Source organism: Euprymna scolopes, chromosome 2, assembly GCF_053919585.1.
Source record: "Euprymna scolopes isolate OS-2025 chromosome 2, ASM5391958v1, whole genome shotgun sequence".
Taxonomy (NCBI): Eukaryota; Metazoa; Mollusca; class Cephalopoda; order Sepiida; family Sepiolidae; genus Euprymna; species Euprymna scolopes.
This window is the reverse complement of record NC_136483.1, coordinates 190705908-190728766: the sequence shown is the minus strand read 5'-3', so window position 1 is coordinate 190728766 and position 22859 is coordinate 190705908. Positions and strand designations below refer to the sequence as shown.

General features: G+C 31.3%; 1 protein-coding gene across 1 annotated transcript in view; it reads left to right on the top strand.

Moving 5' to 3' along the window:
* Positions 1-13827, top strand: part of LOC145300063 (E3 ubiquitin-protein ligase MIB2-like) — a 629636-nt gene extending 615809 nt beyond the window's left edge. Inside the window, exons 15-19 of the mRNA XM_080144453.1 lie at positions 920-1046; positions 3862-4071; positions 5404-5579; positions 9582-9775; positions 13300-13827. Coding sequence (XP_080000579.1) covers positions 920-1046; positions 3862-4071; positions 5404-5579; positions 9582-9775; positions 13300-13535 — 943 coding nt within the window. The 3' untranslated portion in view covers positions 13536-13827. The remainder of the gene's footprint in view (positions 1-919; positions 1047-3861; positions 4072-5403; positions 5580-9581; positions 9776-13299) is intronic.
* The last annotated feature ends 9032 nt before the right edge of the window (positions 13828-22859 follow it).

Below are 22859 nucleotides of genomic sequence, written 5' to 3'. Positions count from 1 at the left end.
GAGTTAGTGTTTACAGGAAGTGGTATTGATCTGTTGCTCTTTTTAGGAAATCTTTCCTTTCTCTTTTCTCATAACTGTCTTAGCAAAAATAAAAATGTAAAGATGATATTGTTTGCTTGTGGTAGAATTTAAGGATTTATTGCTTAAATAATTATAAATAATAATTTTTTTTTATAACTACAAACACTATTATTTCATGCTTTCGCAATCATCAGTGCAGGAAGTGACAATTCTCGCTGGTTGAAGAATCTGAACTCAACTACAAAGCCACTTTTCGATCCGCTAGCAAAACCCTAAACCTCTAGGCGACTGTCAATCGCCACAGAATGAAGGCAGATTTTAACATTAATAAAGCTTAATGTTAATTCAAATCTATGGTGATCGAATGACAGGAAGTCGTGATCTCGCAACAAGGCTAGCTGACCAATTTTTTTATTTCCCAGACAGTGCACAACATTTAAGAATTTATTTAAAGGAGCAAAACAATAATTTTTTATACCTACAGACACTAGTTTCATATATATATATATATATATATATATATATATATATATATATATATATATATATATATAATGCTATGGTCTATTAGAAGCATTGTGTGAAGTGCTATTATATATTTTAGAAAACCTTCTGAATGTGTATTTTGAAAATAATTCACAACTAAGTGATTATCTGTATTTTTTCATCCTATTTTGAGGTAAAAATCTATCAAGTAAAAATGGAATGGTCTTTTCTTTGTTCTTTTTCTTTTTTCTCCGTATGTTACATATCATAAAGCCCATATTCTATAAAGTTGAATTTTTTCCAGTTTATACAGTATAAAACCATGAACGTTTTAATATGAAACAAAATTTCAGTTTGTGCTTATCCATTTAATAGAAGATTACTTTTGTTTCTTTTTATTCTTTCTTTCTAGTGCAACGGAAAGAATCTTACAAAAGTGCCGACATATTGTCGATATAAAGAAAGATGATGGTTTCTCTGCTCTTCATCTGGCAGCCTTGAATGGCCACAGGGAAGTGGCAAATACTCTGCTTACTGTGGTAGGTTTTCTATTTCACTCTTTCCCTCTCTCTTTTATCATTTCAACTTTTCAAATACATCACAGAATTATTAGCCTTTTATGTTTCACTACCTCCAGTTAACTGAGATTGTGTACTGACATGAGCATTCTCGTGACGGTTTTATGAGCCTTACTATTTCTATGCTGGCTCATGACAAATTGGAAGCGGGTTTTTTGGTTGTAATACCATCAATAGAAGATTGCTGTACAGGCCCGATGGGTTCCTTCTATCTGCTGGGTTTTTCAACAGAGCCCTCCTCCCCCTTTTGTGGATATATTGCCTTCACCACAGCTAAGAAACTCTACCCCGCCACATCCAGAATATCAGAGGAAGGTTAATAGATGTAATACTTTTCTCAAGGGTGACCTAGATCTGTGTAATGCAGGGGCATTTAGCTCCCTGAGGTATTATATATACCTGCTTACCTGATTACATACAACACAGAGTATTCTCAAATGGTCCCTGATCTGGTACTGGCCAGACTCAATGTTGCTTAATCATCTGTAATTTAATAAGAACCTGTGTGTCAATGTGACTATACTGTATTGTATTCTATCAATGTTCACAAGTACGGCACATCAACAATTCTGAGTGTTTATAAAAACAAAACTGAAGTACTTTTTTTTTATTTGTTCTTGTGCCTCTTGGCCATGTCTTTGAATTACTTGTATCCTTTCATACATTGTATTTGGAAACGGAAACTTTCTCAACACATAGTAACAGGTGCAAGTCTTTATTCATTTCTGGACACTTGGATTTTATTCAGCCATAATTATTTTATACGGTCAAAATAGTGTCACCGTTTCTTGTTACCTTAGGAGGAGGGTGGGTCTTTATTTTGCTATGATCTTAGCCGCCATTTGTTTCTTCTCATTGCCTCCACGAGAACTCTTCCAAATCCATTTTCTCTGTGATCAAGAGACAGACGTTTTTTTTTTATCTCTTCTCTCTGATACCCAAAATCAGACTCTTCGCAATATCGCCCAAATCTTCCCCCAAATCACATTCCATGAATCATTTTGTGACGTTGTAATCCGACATCACGCCATGTCAGCGACTGCTCTGCATGTTTGACTTGTCTTTCTAATACTGTTATAACACTTTTAGTAAACAAAGCAACCTACAGCTTTGCTCACAAAATAATTTCTAATCTAAAACAATGAGCTCCAATTTTCAATTCTATATATCGCACTGCCCACAACTGCCAGTCTGTCTACATCGGCCCATTATATAACATCTTAACCTTATGTGGTTTAAATAATATAATAATAATTAAAATATAAAATTACCTTTTGTTTTAATCCATACATTTATTTTATATATTTCTGATTTCAGCTAATGTACAGGATCTTTTATCGAGATATTAGACGAACCTGTGACATGTTGAGTCACAACCACTGTTCCTATTTATTCGAAAATTCATAAACTGTGAAATATCTTTTCCTGCATTCTTCTTGCATAACTAAAGATATGTCTCTTTGTAATTTCATTATTATTGTTATATAGAAGTAAAGACGAATTATTATTTTACCATCTAATTTACATGTTTGTTTGTGGTCAGTTCAGACACGCATGTACATTAGATGTCATTCTCTTTCTAAATTCTCATTGAGACATTAAGGAATATCAGAGTGGTTGGATTAATTTAGAGCGAGAGAGGACGAGATATATATTAGGTTGGTGCAAAAATAATGTTTTTTATCAGATCTATAAACATCAAAAAGCGACATTACTTTTGCACCAACCTAATATATAAATGGCTAAGAGAGTTGTTCAGTTTATTAAAAATTATGGCTTATTAGAAGAATTAAAACAGTTTTTTTTTAAATTCAAACGTAACTCAATTCTAGAACTAAAGTATATTTTAGCAACTATTTAATGCTATTAAAGTATATAAGAAAATGGTCTTAAGGAAACATGTTAATTAACTTGCATTTACTATAATAATAAATGAAGATTTAAAATTCTTAAATTATAGACTTATAAAAAATTTTTTTTTTTTTTTTTAATGTTTTAAAAACGTTTTATATTGTAAAATAACTGACATATTTGGTATAATAGTAAGAGTATTCACTAATGGACGATACACCAAGAATGGATTATAACAAGTAAAATCTTTGTCTGGATTGATGAATAATAACACATACAAAAATGTCAGCAAGTTGAAATGCAAAATGTTCATTTCAACTTGCCGACATATTTCTATTACTTTTGTACATGTGCAAATTTGTTTATAGCTTGAAGTAGTTTAATTTTAAATCAGCCTTATCTATTTGTCAATAGCTCAAATGATAGGAAACATGTCTGGAGTACTAGATGTTTTCATTTTGATTCTAGCTGATGGAACTAGTCATTTTTTTTTTTTAAATCTCTTGAAGTCAGTACTATATATTAGGTTCAATGTAATATTTAATAGAGAATTAAGTTAGTAATTATAAATAAACAAGTTCTTGATAAGCCATCCCCTTAAATAATCTAATTTACCAAATTTCCACTCCTAACGATTGCTACGACATTTTCCCATTAACTATTGTGCACTCATTAACCCTTATCCTCGAGTGGCCTCCAGGCTTTCATAAGTGGTGACTCCTTTGTCAAAAAATAAAGAGAAAATGAAATCTGAATAATTTAAAATATATTTAAGCATATTTTACGACCGGGACTGTTCACCAACCCCTCAACTGCCCCGCTAGTTACAAAATACAAATATAAATTCATTTAACATTGTTTATTGTGAATGTGCCAATTTATGATTTTTTTTGTTCAATTTTTCTTATCCCTTCTCTCTGTCCAGGGCCAGGCACAGTTAGATATCAGGAACAACCGGCTACAAACGCCATTGCTGCTTGCAGTATCCCAGGGGCACATGTCTCTGATCGAGCTTCTGGTATCAAAGGGAGCGGATATTAACGTCGAAGATGAAGATGGAGACACCTGTTTGCATTTGGCGCTGATGAGACAAACAGTTGCAACAGATAGTGAACAATCTCCGATGTTAGATGCTGTGAGTATCGTAAATGTTTTTTATTTTGAAAATGGTTTCCATTTGTGTAAGTTACTAGAACCAATGCTACATAATTGAATCGTGTTTTCATATGAAACTCTGCACAGGATTTTACTGTATGCTCGGGTACTCGCTTTGCGGACACCCTTGCAGTAAGTTAATGTTGTAAGAACCTAACAAAATATGACCATAACCTTTTACCTTGAAAAATGGTGCACCGTCCCTAGGTTGAAGACCATCATCATGTCAGGTTTGGTCATGATTGGTCCAGTGGTGTGGGCTGTAAGAGAGTATGTATACATAGTCTATGACCTTGACCTTTAACCTTGAAAAATAGTGTGCACCATCCCTAGGTGGGGGACCATCATCATGCCAGGTTTGGTTATGATCTATCCAGTAGTGTGGGCAAATGCACACACACACACACACACACACACACACACACACACACTACTACTTTATATATATATATATATATATATATATATATATGACCTTGTGTATGCGTGCAGAATGATTTCTACCAAACTACTGTCAATTTTTGCTCCAGACTTATAACTTGATATATAGAGGATTTGGACCTCTGGAACAAATTTGATTTGGTTTTTAGCCAATAAAAATAACTGCTAAGGAGTAAAATTGCAAAAAAAAAAAATTGGAACTTGGCAAGCATAAGTCAATAAGCACGTATCTTCTATGGATATGCAAATATACATTTACATGCTTAATGTTATTTTTAAAGTTTTGATATGCATATAGACTTAACTCGGATGGTAACGAATAATACTGGAGATTTATGTTTTGGTTTCGATTCTAAGTGATGGCACCCATATTATATTTTTAAAAAAAAAACTTTTGAAATCCTTACTATATATAAGGTATAATATAACAATCAATAAAGAATTTGCTCTATAAGAATAAATACGAAATCTGCATAAATTAAAATATTATCTATGAAAGTATTTTACAACTGGGCAATGCCGGGTAGCCTGCTAATATGGGATAATTTGATCAAATTGAATGGGGCTAACTCAATTTATTCCCATTTATAGTCAAGACAAAAAAGGACATACACACACTAAACTTTCATTTTAATATAACTGGGGTTGTGACAACAGAATATTCTTTTCATTCTTTTGACTCTCACATATATATCCAACACACATACTTAATCAACCGAAAACTACATCTGTCTATATAAAAACATATAAGATATTAATGGATATATACTCAAGAGTAAAAACAATGAAAAGAATATGCTGTTGTCACAGCCCTGATGATAACCATGACTTTTTCATAAGCAAATTAATTCATATACCTTCTTCTTTGTAGATTCGCTCTCAACTTGGTTTGAGTGAGGAAGATGAACGCTCTGGTCTGGCGATTGCCTGCTACCTGGTCCAGCAGGGTGCCAACCTGTCTCACAAGAATCACCGTAACACCACACCCCTGGGTATTATCAATGATCCAATCTTAGAAGAAAGAGTGAAAAAATTTGCCACTTCAAAGTAAGTCATATTGTCGTAAAAATCAATTCAAATGAGCCACAAAAACATTTTTTTTTTAATTAATCTAAATTAATTACTAACCCAACAAGCAGCTAAATCCCACCCCTTTATTCTTGAGGTTCCTAAATGCCAGAAAGCCTTTTACTCTTATGGTTTCTTCCCTCGGACTGCTAGACTTTGGAATTACCTCCCTGTTTCCTGCTTCCCTGACTGTACTAACCTGCAGAAGTTTAAATGTAATGTAAACAGACATTTAGCTGCTCAACTCTCCTCAGACCCCTATTAGACACGATCTCAAATCGTAGTTCTTTATGTTCCAAGTGGCAATATGTCTTGTTTGGGATGAAAAAAAAGTCTGACTTTATATATTTTTTTTATTAGAATCCTTTTCATAGTCTGGCGCAGTGGATAGAGACATTGAATCTCTACGGTTCCAGGTGAGAATTGTCTGAAGGTAGCGGTTTCAATCCTACCCAAAGCAGGCCAGAGGTTTAGTTGGCCGAAACGTAGTGAGACAACAACAACTATGGAAGATAGTAATTACTGGGGATGCAGTTACGTGACTCAGCATTCTTATCACATCACAGTTAATCGCTTGAAGAAGGCTGAAGGATGAGTTGGCCAAAACGTGGTGAAACAGCAATAACAATGAAGATGAGGATAACAGTCAGCAAATAAATAAAAGTCTAGCTTATATAAAACTGATTGTGTTATGCTTGCTTGCACACTTTTAATCTGTACATAATCGTGTTTTACATAATGGCAGGGTTAGGATGAATAAAGGGAAAATAAGTGTTGAGAGGAATGGAATGATGTAAATAATTAAGAGAGAGAGAGTGGAATGATAGAGGGATCCTCTCATGGCATAACTATATATTATGATGTTATAGTCGACCTGTTTGTATTCAAAAGTATAAAAACCATTTAGTTTCTTAATGCATTTCCAAAACGAGAATGTAATGATGTAAATATGAGAAAGAAGACGATGGAGGAAAATGAGAGGGGGAATTATGACATCACAATGTATTCTGACTTTGCGAAATCCTTTACTTTTGTAATAGAATGATGTAAATAATTTAAAGAGAAGAGTGAGGGGATAATTGAAAGAGAGATTCTAGTATGACGTCACAATGTATTCTGACTTGTGAAATACGTTGTTATTACATATGCATATGTTATGTTTTGGCAAAGAAATAAGACAGAAATTAAACAAAGAACAAGTGAATTTACTAAAGCCTGGAAAAATCATGGATTACAATAGAAAAATGCAAGTATGAAAAGTAATATGGTTAAGCTTAAACATGGAAAAGTAAAGGAGTAGTTAAAACTGGAAAAGAAAAGGACAAGATATTCTAGTAAAAAAATATAATAAATTTATAACTTAAAATATTTCAACAATAAGACTTTTTTTTAATTCAGTTTATAACATTATCAATTCTTAATGCTGCAATATTTTAAGTTATAAATTTATTATATATTTACTAGAATATCTTGTCCTTTTCTTTTCCAGTTTTAACAACTAGTCCTTTACCTTTCCATGTTTAAGCTTAACCATATTACTTTTCATGCTCACATTTTTCTATTGTAATTTTATAATAGACTAGCGGGGGTACCCGGCGTTGCCTGAGTGTTTGTTTCCGGGACGGGGGGGGGGGGATTTTAAAAAATGTTATGGTAGGTAAGTAGGAAGGATCAAACCCGGAGTCATGAGTAAAAGTAGGAAAATAAAGTGTGAAAAAAAACAAAAAAAACAAAAAACATTTGCAACGTTAACAGTTCGGCCACCAAGAAAAGTCCATTCCAGTTGTTTAGGAAAAAAACAAAACAAAAAAAAACGACTACGGTAGGTCGGCGCGAACGTGAAAATATAATGTGAATTGTCCAGCACGCTAACCACTACGCCACAGAGCACTGCAGCTTAGTTTAGTGATTTTAAATAACTTCACATGAAAGAACTACGAAGCCAAACCGGTGTTCTCTTCTCAACTGTTCCTTGTGAACGATCCCCAAACGGTGTTAAGTGGTGGCAGGGGGAGGAGGAATTTATTAGAGAGAAAATATTTTACCACTTCCATTGATCTTAACCGATTTTAGCCGTGACTTCTCAGCAGAAAAAGTATAGAAATCTAAGATTATCGAGGAATTTGAGAAATAATAAGCCTATAACACACCTCAGATATTGTTCTGCTGTTTGTGCATATTATATTTGCATGAAATATCTTGATTTTTAATCCTATTAAGGTCAAAATCCGACGGGAAAAAATGAGTTCATTTTATTTATATAGAGATAATGCTGATCCTATGAGTCAGATATTCTAATCTAACTGAATAAATTCAAGTTTTTTTTTTTTTTTTCAATTATCATGCCATAAAATGTAAATGTTTCACTGTTATTTAAATCAATGATACAATATTGTTTTTTTTTCTTTTAAATAGAGTATATATATATGTATATATTATGATAGGGAACAAATATTCATAGTTATTTGTATGCCTAATAATAATTATTGTTTGATGTTATTTATTTGTAATTTTATTGCCTAGTTTTCTATATATGTGCATTAGTTTTGTCGATGTTAACAGTAATTAAAGTGATTTAATTAAAAAAAAAAGGATAAATTACTAAAGCTTTTCATATTATTTTCAAGGGAGATAATTTAAATGAGATTTAGTTTTAAAAAGCAAATTTATGTTAAATATGTAATGTCAGTTATTCATTCAAAATGAATGCTTAATAGCTCCAAGGGTGGCAGATATTTTTTGATTGTATTCATATATAAATATCTTTTATCTGAGGAAGATATCATTAAACCCATGCTAATCTTACCTTTAACCCATAATAACGTGTATAAACACACTCCTTTGTTAACATTTTTATATTTTGTGTTGATTTACATTTCCTGTTTATGAACAGAAGAAATTTGTTTTCAGAATCTTTTCTGAAAAATAATTTCCTTACAATATTTAAAATCTTTTATGAAAATTGTGAAGATGTAAATTTTAATGTCACTTCATTTATGGATGGTAATACAAAAAAGGGCTTCCTAAGAAGCAATTTACTAAAATGAATCCTTGACTTTTATCAGGTATTTCTAAAGGAATGAACATAAGTCAGTCATGAGACTGCATGCTTCTTCCTAGCAACATAAGAATGAACCAAAGTTTCATTTCACCATATCTATATTGTATGAAATATTAGAAAGCTTATGCCAGACTGAAATTTTATTATCAAAGAGCATCAAATCGATGCATAAAGTTGAAATTCTGTCAAAATTTCAACCATGACCAAAATTTTCAAAGTCAAAATTAATGGCCATATAAGATGCAGGACTTCATTTGCTACAATATAGACCAGATAGTGAGTCTCAACAATGAAGAAAACAAAAATTATTATCAAAGATAATTTCTACCTTTTCTGTTATCTTGATCTAGATATCCCAAAATGAAATTATTTAACCAAAAACACAACGCCACTTGGTGGAGGTAATTATTTTCAAAACTAAATCTTTGAATCAAAGTACCTTGATATCATATGTGACTGGCTCGTTTGGCTTTTAGACTCCAATCAAAGAGTATCTCGCACAAAACTTTGAAACTTCATTATGAATATAATTAAAAGAAATTTTGCGCAAAGGAAAACATTCAAAGAATTTTTATGGCTATAAATGTTGCACCAGTTGTTAAAAAACCAAACCATCTTTGAAAAAGAAAAATTGAAACTTTTCATTGTTCAAATTATTCAAACCATTTTATCTTGATTGTTAAATTATTCAAACCATATTATCTTGATTGTTAAATTATTCAAACCATATTATCTTGATTGTCAAATTATACAAACCATTTTATCTTGATTGTTAAATTATTCAAACCATATTATCTTGATTGTTAAATTTTAACATTTTGGCTGATGTGATGCCCAAACCATTATCCAAATAATAAAAATGATTAATCTTCAACTAAATAAATTCTGAAGCGGAACTCTTGTTTTTGTCCTCTTTCTAGCACGTCCTTGAATTTGAGTACAGATGGTCTTCCCCCCAGCACTGGCAAAGAGTGTTTGGTTTGTTCGGAAAATACAGCCATGATCAAGTTCCAGCCATGTGGACATGTTGTTGTTTGCGAAGAATGTTGTAAAAAGATTAGTTTCAAGAAATGCATTAAGTGTAAAGTGCCTGTAACTAGCAGAATTGGAATCGGTAAGTTGTTTTTTGCCTTTCACTGTTAGCACATTTCTTGTTAGTGTTTTCTATTTAGTAATTACAAGATGGTGAACTATCGCAAGTTTGATTAATAATTGAAAGATTTTAGTGGAAGGAAACTGATGGGATGGGGGAGGTCATTTTGGGTATCATAAAAAAAAGACGTCAAAAAGCATGTGGACCTGATCTGCTATAATAAAAAAAAAAAAATGCTCTGCTGAGCTGGTTTCTATTATCTCCAAATTCTATAACAGATGTCTTGCTGAAACTTGCTATTTAATTAGCTGAAAAATTGCCCATTATTTTCCAGAAATTATGAATTTCTAGTTTCTGCGATTCAATGTTTTCTGACCATCTCGATATATCTACTTTTAGTGATGGCTGTTCTTATAATGGTTTCCTAATGCTATAAAATTTTGCCTGTTTGTAGCTGACTTATGGTTGTAGGATCATAAAAGCATCTGCGCAGGTTGAAATGAACCTATGGGAAATTTCTGCATAGAGAAATATGCTTCTATGTCTGTTTTGGCCCATTCTGTTAGCTGATTTGCATACTGTCCAGCAAGGAAACAGTTTTACTCTTTGAGGCATTTCTGTAGTGATCTCTGATGAATTCCCAGTCAGCACATTGGTAGTATCTCATTGTAACTCCGTTTTAGTTTGAAGTTTAGGGTTATATCAACCATTGTTATAAGGTGATCAGTATCATCAAGTGAGGTATGGATATCCATCACACAAGGCTTAGGCAGTCTCGTCAGGAATAAGTCAAGAAGTGAGGCTTACTGATCCTCACTATCTGTGAAGTGGTTAGAAAAGTGACTGTTTGATGTTCATGTTTGTGAAAAGGAATGTGCAATAGAGAAACTGTGTGCTGTTACCATGTGTTTGTATATGATTGAGGACATTAAAATCCTTAAAATTATGAATTTGGACACTTGGATTGAAAGAAAGTGCTGCATCTAAACTATCAGAGATAGGAGAATGGTATAGGAAATATAAGTAACTAAAAATGTGTTGTAAGGTTAATCTCTCATATAGGCCTGATCATCTGATTCTATATTTTGTTCTCTAATCAAAGAGAATGTATTACGGACATAGACTCCAAGCCCCTGTATATGTATTAAAATTATAGGAGATTTAGGTGCTTCCATATTATAAATGAAAAAAGATATTGAATTTCAAGTGAAACAAATGGTACCTACATAATTGTCAAGTCTAAAATAGTAACATATCCAGATCTAAAAATTCCGAAAAATGATAAGGCAGAAAAATAATGAAAAATTGCAAAAGGAAGCAAAATCACTGAATTACACTTACTAAACAAGAGATAAGTTGACAGGGGAGATAATTAAGTTCTGTTGCTTATGTCACATGGTGAGCATAATTAAAAATGTCGGCCAAAATTTATTCCCCATCAAAACGTTATCGAAAAAAGTTTTTTCATTATTGAATTATCTTTCTACCTTATTTTCTGTAATTTTTGGATATGTTACTATTTGTGACATGACAATCACGTGTGTACCATTTGTTTTACTTGAAATTCAATATTTTTTCGTTATTATTAATGTAGAAGGGGGAAGAGGTAGCTGGTCACTTTTAATGCATCCAAAACCAAGCTTCTATCTTTACATCATCAACGCACTGATCCCCATCTGGCATCAATTGAAATGGATAGCTCTCGTCTTGGAGAGGCTCCATGTTTTGGCAAGCTTCTGGGTTTGACCTTTACTCCTGATCTAAAATGGAACACGTACATCAAATTTGTTGCCAGGGACGCTGGGAAAATGGTGGGATCCTTCTACTGCTCCAGAAGATATCTCACTACTGATGCAATTCTCTATCTTTATAAAAGCCAAGTATGTCCAAGGATGGAGTACTGCTGCCACATCTGGGCAGGAGCTGCTAAAAACAACCTATCCTGCCTTGACAGAGTACAAAATAAACTTCGTGGTTTAATGAGGGATTCCCTTTTCTTTTCCCTGCAACCTCTCTCCCACAGAAGAGACATTGCAAGCCTGTCTTTGTTTTATTGCTATTTCCATGGCAGGTGCTCGTCTGAACTCCAATCCCAATTTTTCACGAGAAACACCCGTCTGGCTGAAACTACTGTCAATAATTTTCCCCACTCTTTATCTGTGCCTAAATCCAAATGTAGATTCCATGAGCAAAGCTTCTTTCTTAGAACTACACGCCAGTGGAACTCTCTGCCGCTTGCCTGTTTCCCACCTGACTTCAACTTGGACATCTTCAAGTCCAACATAAACAAACTCCTGACAAACCACCCCCTTAAGTAAGACACTCTATCAAAACCCCCAATACTAATGATTATTACAATACTATCTCATTGATTACTGTACACGCAATAACCCTTATCCCTGAGTGGCCTTCGGGCCTTGATAAGTGGTGACCCCCATGTAAAAAAAAAAAAAAAAAAAAAAAGCATCCAGATTTATATTAGATATTTAATGTAAGTCATTCATTCAAAAAGGTTTAATAGCCCCAAGGTTGAGATATTTTGATTGTACTATATACAGATGTCTTCTATCTGAAAAAGATATCATTAAACCCATACTAATCTTACTTTAGTCCAGAATAATGTTCAGAAAAGTATTCCTTTAAGATTTTTATATTTTGATGTTGATTTACATTTTCTGTGTTTATGAACAGAAGAAATTTGTCTTCAGAATCATTTTGAAAATTGCAAGGATTTAAATTTTAACATCACTCCATTATTGAATGGTGATACAAAGAAGGGCTTTAAAAAAACAAAACAAAAAAACAATAGATTAAAATGAACCCTTGACTTTTATAAGGTATTTCTATATGAATGAACATAAGTCAATCATGAGACTGCATACTTCCTCTTAACATGAGAATGAGCCAAAGTTTTATTTCGCCTTCTCCATGTTGTATGAAGCAAGGGGCTTAATTCTTATTACTAACACAGTTGTGTCCCTTTGTTATTGCTGAGCTGACATCTGTTGAAAATCTTGATTTTATTTGAATGCGCTGAAAATTAGGTGCTTGTTAAGATAGTCGCAAGATTGATTTTTTTTTTTTAAATATGTCGTTTTAAGCAAAGACAATATGACATACTTAATTGTCATGCCGAAAATAATGTATCCAAAAATTAGGAAAATTCATTGATTAGAACAACTGCTATTGTGTTTTCAGTAAAAAAAAGTATCGTTATGGTTGGTCACCATTTAAAATGTAATCTAAAATTTGCGTTCTGAATTATGTCCTGTGTGTGTGAACTCTTTATTGTCTACTTTATAACATCTAAGAAAAATGCAGTTTTACCCAATTTTCCGTAAAAATTACTTTTAACTATAAATAACTTTCTACTCTATGAATTTTCATAATTTTTTGATATATTACTATTTTCGATATGAGAATTAAGTATGTAATACTTTTTGCTTAAAACGACGTATTTTAAAAAATCGATTTACCGACTCTGTCTTAACAAGCACCTCAAATTTTTTCTATCTTTTATTCTGATGAGTTTGTTATAATTTCAGATGGTTCTCAATTTAAACATACATCGTCACCGTCATCTTCATCGTCGAGTACACAGGAGGTTAAGCACCAGAAGCTGCAAGAGTTGGAGGAGCAGTATATGTGTTCAATCTGCATGGAACGTCGTTGGAATATGGCATTCGTATGTGGTCACACCACGTGCAAAGAATGTGGGGACGTCTTAAAACAGTGTCACATGTGTCGCAAACCAATCCAGAAAAAAATCCTCCTCTACTGACACATCTGTGTTGTGGAACCCCGCCCACCTCATCACCTGCCCGTCCTGTTCTCTGCTTTTTCATTTGTGTCCATAAACCCCACTTCCACCTCCAACACAAACTCGCGGACATGTCACTCGTAAATGCTCTTTCATCTCTCTCTTTCTTCTTCAGTCCTAATCGGAGAAGATGAATGAATAGTTTTGTCAAAATCATGAATCACAATCAAAGGGAATTAAAAAAAAAAAACTTTTTTTTTTTTTTTTCAATAGGATGACTAAAAAAAAAATGATTGCTTCTTTATGGATCACACACAAAAAAAATGAACAGCTTTTTTTTGTTGTTGTTGTTGTTAAACCATGATACAGCGATTGATTACGTCAAAGAAACAAAAGATGTTTTTGGAGAAAAATTAATTTTTGTTTTGGGAATGAGAGAGGATTATCCGGATTTTTTTTTGTTTTTCCGTTTTTTTTATTCTCCCTTTTTTTTCTCTTTTTTTCTCTTTCTTTCCTTTCTCCTTTTTTTCTCTTTTTCCTAATTCTTTTCCTTTTTCTCTTTTTCCTTTTTCTCTTTTTCCTTTTCCTTTTTTCTATTTTTCCTTTACCTTTTTTCTATTTTTCCTTCCTCTTTTTCTTTCTCTTTTTCTTTCTCTTTTTCTTTTTTCTTTCTCTTTTTTCCCCTTTTTTCCTTTCTCTCTTTTTTCCTTTCCCTTTTTTCCTTTCTCTTTTTTCCTTTCTCTTTTTTCCTTTCTCTTTTTCCTTTCTCTTTTTCCTTTCTCTTTTTCCTTTCTCTATTTTTCCTTTCTCTTTTTTCCTTTCTCTTTTTTCCTTTCTCTTTTTTCCTTTCTCTTTTTTCCTTTCTCTTTTTTCCTTTCTCTATTTTTCCTTTCTCTATTTTTCCTTTCTCTATTTTTCCTTTCTCTATTTTCCGTTTCTCTTTTTTTCCTTTATCTTTTTTTCCTTTATCTTTTTTCCTTTTCCTTTTTTCTCCTTTTCCCTCGTTCCTCTTTTTTCCTCTTTCCTCTTTTTTCCTCTTTCCTCTTTTTTCCTTTTTCCTCTTTTTTCCTTTTTCCTCTTTTTTCCTCTTTTTCCTCTTTTCCTCTTTTTTTCCCTTTCCTCTTTTTTTCCCTTTCCTCTTTTTTTCCTTTTCCTCTTTTTTTCCTTTTCCTCTTTTTTTCCTTTTCCTCTTTTTTTCCTTTTCCTCTTTTTTCCTTTTCCTCTTTTTTTCCTTTTCCTCTTTTTTTCCTTTTCCTCTTTTTTTCCTTTTTCCTCTTTTTTTCCTTTTTCCTCTTTTTTTCCTTTTTCCTCTTTTTTTCCTTTTTCCTCTTTTTTTCCTTTTTCCTCTTTTTTCCCTTTTTCCTCTTTTTTTCTTTTTCCTCTTTCCTCGTTTTTCCTCTTTTTTTCCTTTTTCCTCTTTTTTTCCTTTTTCCTCTTTTTTCCTTTTTCCTCTTTTTTCCTTTTTCCTCTTTTTTCCTTTTTCCTCTTTTTTCCTTTTTCCTCTTTTTTTCCTTTTTCCTCTTTTTTTCCTTTTTCCTCTTTTTTTCCTTTTTCCTCTTGTTTTCCTTTTTCCTCTTGTTTTCCTTTTTCCTCTTGTTTTCCTTTTTCCTCTTTTTTCCTTTTTCCTCTTTTTTCCTTTTTCCTCTTTTTTCCTTTTTCTCCTTTTCCTTTTTTCTCCTTTTTCTTTTTTCTTTTTCCTTTTTTCTCCTTTTTCTTTTTCCTTCTTTTTCTTTTTCCTCTTTTTTCCTTTTTCCTCTTTTTTCCTTTTTCCTCTTTTTTTTTCCTCTTTTTTTCCTCTTTTTTTCCTTTTTCCTCTTTTTTTCCTTTTTCCTCTTTTTTTCCTTTTTCCTCTTTTTTTCCTTTTTCCTCTTTTTTTCCTTTTTCCTCTTTTTTTCCTTTTTCCTCTTTTTTTCCTTTTTCCTCTTTTTTTCCTTTTTCCTCTTTTTTCCTTTTTCCTCTTTTTCCTTTTTCCTCTTTTTTCCTTTTTCCTCTTTTTTCCTTTTTCCTCTTTTTTCCTTTTTCTTCTTTTTTCCTTTTTCCTCTTTTTTCCTTTTTCCTCTTTTTTCCTTTTTCCTCTTTTTTCCTTTTTCCTCTTTTTTCCTTTTTCCTCTTTTTTTCCTTTTTCCTCTTTTTTTCCTTTTTCCTCTTTTTTTCCTTTTTCCTCTTTTTTTCCTTTTTCCTCTTTTTTCCTTTTTCCTCTTTTTTCCTTTTTCCTCTTTTTTCCTTTTTCCTCTTTTTTTCCTTTTTCCTCTTTTTTTCCTTTTTCCTCTTTTTTTCCTTTTTCTTCTTTTTTCCTATTTCTCCTTTTCCTTTTTTTCTTTTTCCTTTTTTCTCCTTTTTCTTTTTCCTTCTTTTTCCTTTTTTCTCCTTTATCTTTTTTCTTTTTCCTTTTTTCTTTTTTTTCCTTTTTCTTTTTTCTCTCCATTTTTTCTCTTTTTTCTCTCTTTTTCCTTTTTTCTCTCTTTTTCCTTTTTTCTCTTTTTCTCTTTTTCTCTTTTTCCTTTTTTTTCTCTTTTTCCTTTTTTTTCTCTTTTTCCTTTTTTCTCTTTTTCCTTTTTTCTCTTTTTCCTTTTTTCTCTTTTTCCTTTTTTCTCTTTTTCCTTTTTTTCTCTTTTTCCTTTTTTTCTCTTTTTCCTTTTTTTCTCTTTTTCCTTTTTTTCTCTTTTTCCTTTTTTTCTCTTTTTCCTTTTTTTCTCTTTTTCCTTTTTTCTCTTTTTCCTTTTTTCTCTTTTTCCTTTTTTCTCTTTTTCCTTTTTTCTCTTTTTCCTTTTTTCTCTTTTTCCTTTTTTTCTCTTTTTCCTTTTTTTCTCTTTTTCCTTTTTTTCTCTTTTTCCTTTTTTCTCTTTTTCCTTTTTTCTCTTTTTCCTTTTTTCTCTTTTTCCTTTTTTCTCTTTTTCCTTTTTTCTCTTTTTCCTTTTTTCTCTTTCCTTTTTTCTCTTTTTCCTTTTTTCTCTTGTTTCTCTTTTTCCTTTTTTCTCTTTTTTCTCTTTTTCCTTTTTTCTCTTTTTTCTCTTATTCAGGTGTTTCTCATTTCTTTTTCCTCTTTTCTTTTTTCTCTTTTCTTTTTTCTCTTTTCTTTTTTCTCTTTTCTTTTTTTCCTTCTCATACTTTTTCTTTTTCTTATTTTTCCTTTTCTTTTTCTTTTCTTTCTCATTTTCTTTTCTTCTGTCTCTTTTCTTTTTTTTTCACAAATTGGTTCATTCTTTTTTCATCTTCAAATGACAACACTTCATTTCTTGTATATTGCAAAGCCTTTTTTGTGAGCTGTATTTTTTATTTATTTATTTTTTTTTGAATTATGAAGAATCATTATTCCTATCTCTTTCTTCCATTGTCTCAAGCTGATAATCCGGCCTCTACTACTAAAAAATCCTCATATGGCTGTTTAGTCCAATCCATGAATTGAGAAGTCTTGAGAGTGGCAATTAGAATTATGAAACTTTTTTTTCAGATGGTTTTAATGCTTTGCATAAAATAACAATATTGTTTCATTTTAATCGGATAATTAAAATATGACATTTTTTTTTTTAACCAATCTATTTTTCAATGATTCATTAAAAAGAAATTGTAAATAAGAGTACAGTCATAAGGGAATATCTTTGCTTTGTTTTATGGCATATAAACTTTTTGGGATTGATTTAATACTAAAATATTACACATTCTCAATAAATCATGGATTAATTTTTTTTTTTTTTAATGGTATACCAACCTTTTATTTTTTTTCTGTTATTTACTGGCGAAAAAATAATACCTGTTGTATACAATTGACTTTTTTTTTTTGCATTAACTTTTTATTTTGTGCATTAACTTTTTATTTTGTGTTTCAATACTGCAACACTACTAATTGTATATGATTAATGGAACACTAGTTGCTATTTTGATTGTTGTTGCAATGGAAATTGATAGTTCATACCTTTCTAAGGAAATATGAGTTCAAGCCTTTGCCTCAATTTAATGAATGAAGAATGATTTAGCTGACAAACTATTCAGAAAAACAATTTAATTTGTTCTGTACAAGCTAGTATTTTGTATTTTAATTAAATGGAAACTGCACCAACCCTATGTTGGTTTAACCAGCTGTCTCCAAATGAGGAAGTTCCATAGAAGTATGAAATTCACAAGTGGGTTCCAGTCGCATGTATATTCATATATTTCATCCAAGGACAAAAATGTTTTTTTTTAAATGCGCAAAAAAATCCTAACCCTCTTCCTCAACGAACATAAATGAGCATCTGAAAATACTCCTTGAATATTCAAAATTTCCTTCAGAATCTCAGACAAAATAAGGAGAAAGGACTAACCAAAATATTAAGAAAGTAGAGGGGTGTTTCAATATTCTAAAAAAAAAAAATGGAAAGATAAAGATGCATAAAGGGGTAGGACTCCCCCCTCCCATTTTTTTTTTTTTTTTTGTACAGTTAAGTTTAAGCTTTCAGTACTTATGTAGAATACAGGCTGTGCTATTTTTTAGATAAGATTTTCAAGTTAAATTCAATTTTTATTGCTTATTTATTTGTTAAGTGAAAGCACAGCATAGTTTGAATAAAAAAAAGCCTCCCCATGTTAAGAATGGGTTTCTAAATATTATTTCAGCATGGTCTATATTCTGCATGACTACTAAGCTTTCTTTTTATAGTTTTCTTATCCCCCTCCACCTTAAAATTAAGGTAGGAAGACTAATACTTAAAAGCCGACATCTGATCAGTTACAAATTACAAAAAATGGAGTCTAATTCTGTGAGTCAGCTGGGAACAGTTTTGCATGAAATTTGGTCACACTATATTTTTTTTAATGAAAAACTATTTGTCTTCTATACAAAATGATCAGATTCCTAGTTTTATTTGCCTTGGATCACATTTGTTATCCAAGAGACAAAATTTTGATAAATAATTTCAAAAGAATGTACTACTGTTGACAACAGTCAAGGTTTCATTGTTATTTTTGTTTTACCAATGAAAAAAATTTCCAATTAAATCAGTTTAATTGGTTTTCTCTTTTAGGTTTCTTTGAAATAAAATCAATTAAACAAACAGTTTTAGATTCTAAAAACAAAATGTAAAAAAATAAATATTCAATTTTTAGCAGGAGGTAAAGAAGTGTTCAATTTTCTATGTAAATTTAAGGTAAGACGGACTAGTTGATTTTTTTCGCCAGTCTTTAACAAAATTAAATGCTCCCCCTTCTAAAAATTCAACAATAAGAACTCTCTCTTTGTATTGTGAAGAAACTGCTGCACTTATGTGTAAACACTTATTACATAAAGGCCTGATAACATATTTGGCTTTGTGTAATACGAAAATTAAAAAAACTTTCATTCTTTTTATAAAATGACTTTTTTGTTTTTTTTTATTCATTTTTCTTTTCAATAAGATCGTTTGGTTATTGGCATTTGGCTGCCATCTTGGATGCTTACATGAACACTGTCTGTATCAATAGACAAAAATCGTCCAACATTGAAGTCTAAACTGTCTTCAGAAATGAGAATAGGAGGGAGAGATATTTTTTAATATAAGAGTAGATATTATCATTCTCCTTCTTCCTCCTTAGTTATGAATTAAAAAAAAACAAAACAATACAATTAAAAATATTAGGTTTGTGCAAAAATAATGTCGTTTTTATATCTATAGTTGAACATCAAAAAACGACATAACCTAATATTTGTAAAAATGTGTGCAAAGATTTAAAGACAATTTTAATTATGAAGTTAAGTAGCTGCCCCTTCCTGGGTTTGAGCCTCTGGCCTTTAAACAATCGTGATGCTTCCATTAATCACAATTGTTCACTCCGATCTTAAAAAAACAGTTTGATATCCCATTCCTCTTTTAACTGTTGGTTTGGTTATTATTCCCTCCACCACTACCACCACTTACTCCTCCTTCCTTTCTTTTCTTCTTTATCTTCTCTTTCTTCTTCTCATTATGATCTGTTTCTCACCCCTTTTTCTCTTTCTTGCTCTTTTTCCTTTCCCATTCTTTTCCTCCTCTCCTTTCCCTCTTCCTCCTCCTCCCTTTCTTCCCATTCTCCTGTAAAAAAAAATTCCATTCAAACTTTAAACTTCTATCCCCCCCCCCCGTTAAAAAAAAAAAAAATGCAATTATAATTTTTATATATTTCTTTAAATCTTTTTCGTATTGCATTCTTATTTTTATGTTCATACAGAATGTAAATAGTAATCCGTTTGTATAAATAATGACTATAATGCAAATGCTTGTTGAAATACTAGTATCCAAATCAGAAAACATTTCATTGTAAATCATTTTATGTTGAATTAACGACTGGAAAAAAAAAAAAAAATGAAAATTAGTGGAAATTTGAACACCGCTTATGTTTTGCTTTTGATGAAAGTTTCTTTTTTTTTCAGATATTGAAATTATGTCTACACGTCTATTCACTTGTCGCATTTTATTTGTTTTGTCTTTTCTACATAGTTTAACTGATTCGCATTCTGCCTTATGTTTTCATAGATAGATCCTGTTGGTATATCCTTGGGGTCATTTGACATCTTCGATGTGATTTTCAGAAATGCTCTGACACAATCGAGTTGATTTTCCCTGCTAAGCAATTCCATAATAGAATCCTGAACAACAGAAGCCGATATCACTTCTTGTGTTCTCTGAGTGGAGAAGAGCTTCAATCATGTCTCAATGATTCCCAAGTGGATGGTTTTCAAGTGCTTAGGTTGTTCCATTCAAACTTTAAACCGAGTTGTATATCTTACGAGTTTGAGCATTTTAGGAAAGAATATCCGGCCAAGCTATTGGAGAAATTTTTATACACCTGATCCAAATCAAAGTTGCCTCTAGAGAATGCTTTCCTTTACTTTATTATGATGCTGCATGAGATTCTGGATAATTTTAGTGCAGACATCAAACATCATGTTAACTATGATCTCCTCAGTATCACAAATTCAAAATTCTCGCTTGCGAAACTTACTGCGAACAAAACTGTCATAAGTCAATTTGTATGAATCTGCATGGTATCATTATTTTGAATGACTCGGTTTTGTTGTTGGCATTGGTTTCTCTGATTCTTTCTCCAATGAGCCACTTACAAAAGCGACCATATGAAGTTGCCAACATCTATAAATGAAAATGTTGATATGGAACTGACTGGATTCGAACTTGACACAATGTCATTATGCACTTCACCATAGCTACATTTCAAAACTATTATAACTAAAAATTCAACAAAAAACAAACGTTTATTAAACACAAAACTTTGGTTTTACCAAGGAATATTTTATCATGAATTTAATTTTGTAATCATAAAAAATAATCATGGATAATTATTTTTAATTTTTAGTGTAGAGTCTCTAAGTTTTAGCTAGTCTCTAAGTTTTAGATAGTTTTGTCTCAGCAGATGAAAGTCCAATCCTGTCATCAGTAATAATATTTGTATATAAAGTAATGTGTGTTTGTCTGTTCACACATCAGTTGTTTATCATTGATCTCCGAATAAAATCAACGGCATACCTGAAGTCAGCAGGTCCCTGTGGATGTTTTCACCTCATCTTAAATGATTAAAAGCTGTTATTTTTTTTCCCTATTTTATTTACATCCTTTTCAGATGGTTAGACACAAGGTCAAGTATGGGTTTGATGAAAGCGTTTCTTTGGAACAAACTGGATTTGATCTTTGCACACTCATATTTTCAGTTCATGTCTTCTATTATTTTCTAATGAAAAAAACTATTTTTTTTAGGTAATTTATACAAAATCAAAACTCTGAACAAGTAACAAACCTTGACATTCATGCAATTGCTATGGTGAATTCTTTCTTTATCATCATAGATATGAGTTGTCGATTAAGTCTGACATTTTTATTGATCAAGCCATACAAAAAAAAATGTCACTAAATTGTATTTTTTTTTTTTTTTACATAAAACAAACGAATTAATATTTCTCCTTTTTTTTTTTTTATGATTAGTTATTACATATTTATTAATCAATTTGAGGTTAATGTTTCACACAAATTTTTTTCATTTCTGTTGAAAAATAAACAGATATATCCAACGTTGCTCGGGTTATAAGAATGTGAATAAATCAGGTAACACAAAATCTGTGTATTGAAATGAATCTTTGATTCTAATCGTGTCTGTTACAATACTTTGAATGCTGTCTGTTATTCTCACACCTGGGCAACACCGGTATGACTTTGCTAAGTTTTATAATTTTCAAATTAAAACAAAAATGGAAGCTGACATTAATATTTTTCTATTATAATGTAAGAAAAAAATTTTTTTTAGTTTGAGTTTATATGAAACTGAAGCTCTGAACTGGAATAAATCTCTGGTGTGCACATAGGATTAGCTCTATCTGGTAATGTGTAGACACAGCAGCCTAGAAAGAAAATGGCTGCTGATGTTGAGTTTTATGTAGAAGCTGAAATTGAAAGAAATTCTTACTCCATATATAAATCATCTATATATTAATACCATAGTACCTTTAATGTACATACATGTGTTACGGTTTCTAGATTATAAATTATTCGATTGAGAGATCCTATTTATTAAAAAGGAGGATAGAAAGTGATAACATACTAAGAACATTAAATTGTTATATAGAGACGCTAATTTAATGTTCGTAGTATATTATCACCTTCTATCCTCCTTTTAATAAATAAAATATCCTGATCACCAAAGACACAATGGAAAAAAAAAAAAATTAAATAATAAAAAAAATAATGTTGCCTTTGGGCCATATGTGAAACTCCAATATATTTCTTTAGTCTTCTAGTTAGGATCCAAGTGTAGTATCTATTCTGTCTAAAGATGGTATAATGATATTGTCGAGTTTTCGTTCACGTTGGGCATCCATACAATGAAAATATGCCACAGACTCTTATAAGAATATTGGAAATAAACCATAATAATCAGATTACTTAGATAAATACTTTTACAGTTTTAACAAAAGGGCTACAATAATATTGCAGGGTCTCCATTCACACTGAACGCCCACAATATACCCAGCAGCAATATATTACATATTATCGCTCTAACCCTAACTAGTTACTTCCCCTTTTTTCTCTTGGAAATTGTTTCTTTTCTTATTTTTTTTTATTAAATTGTATAAAATGTGTCATTCAAATGATAGTTATTTCACGTTTTATCTTAAAAAGGCAAAAATGAAATATTTCAGTCCTATTTATTTTTAAGGGTGTGTACAAAAATTGTAAAAATTTCACAAAAGAAAAGACAAAAATTATAAGCAATCATATGAAAGTACAATATTTACATAATACATTTATTAACATTAATTTGGAGGGTAAGAATAAATTATTTGGTTGACAATTTTTAATTCATTATGAAATTTGTCAAATTTGCTTAAAAGAAGCAGGGATACTTTAT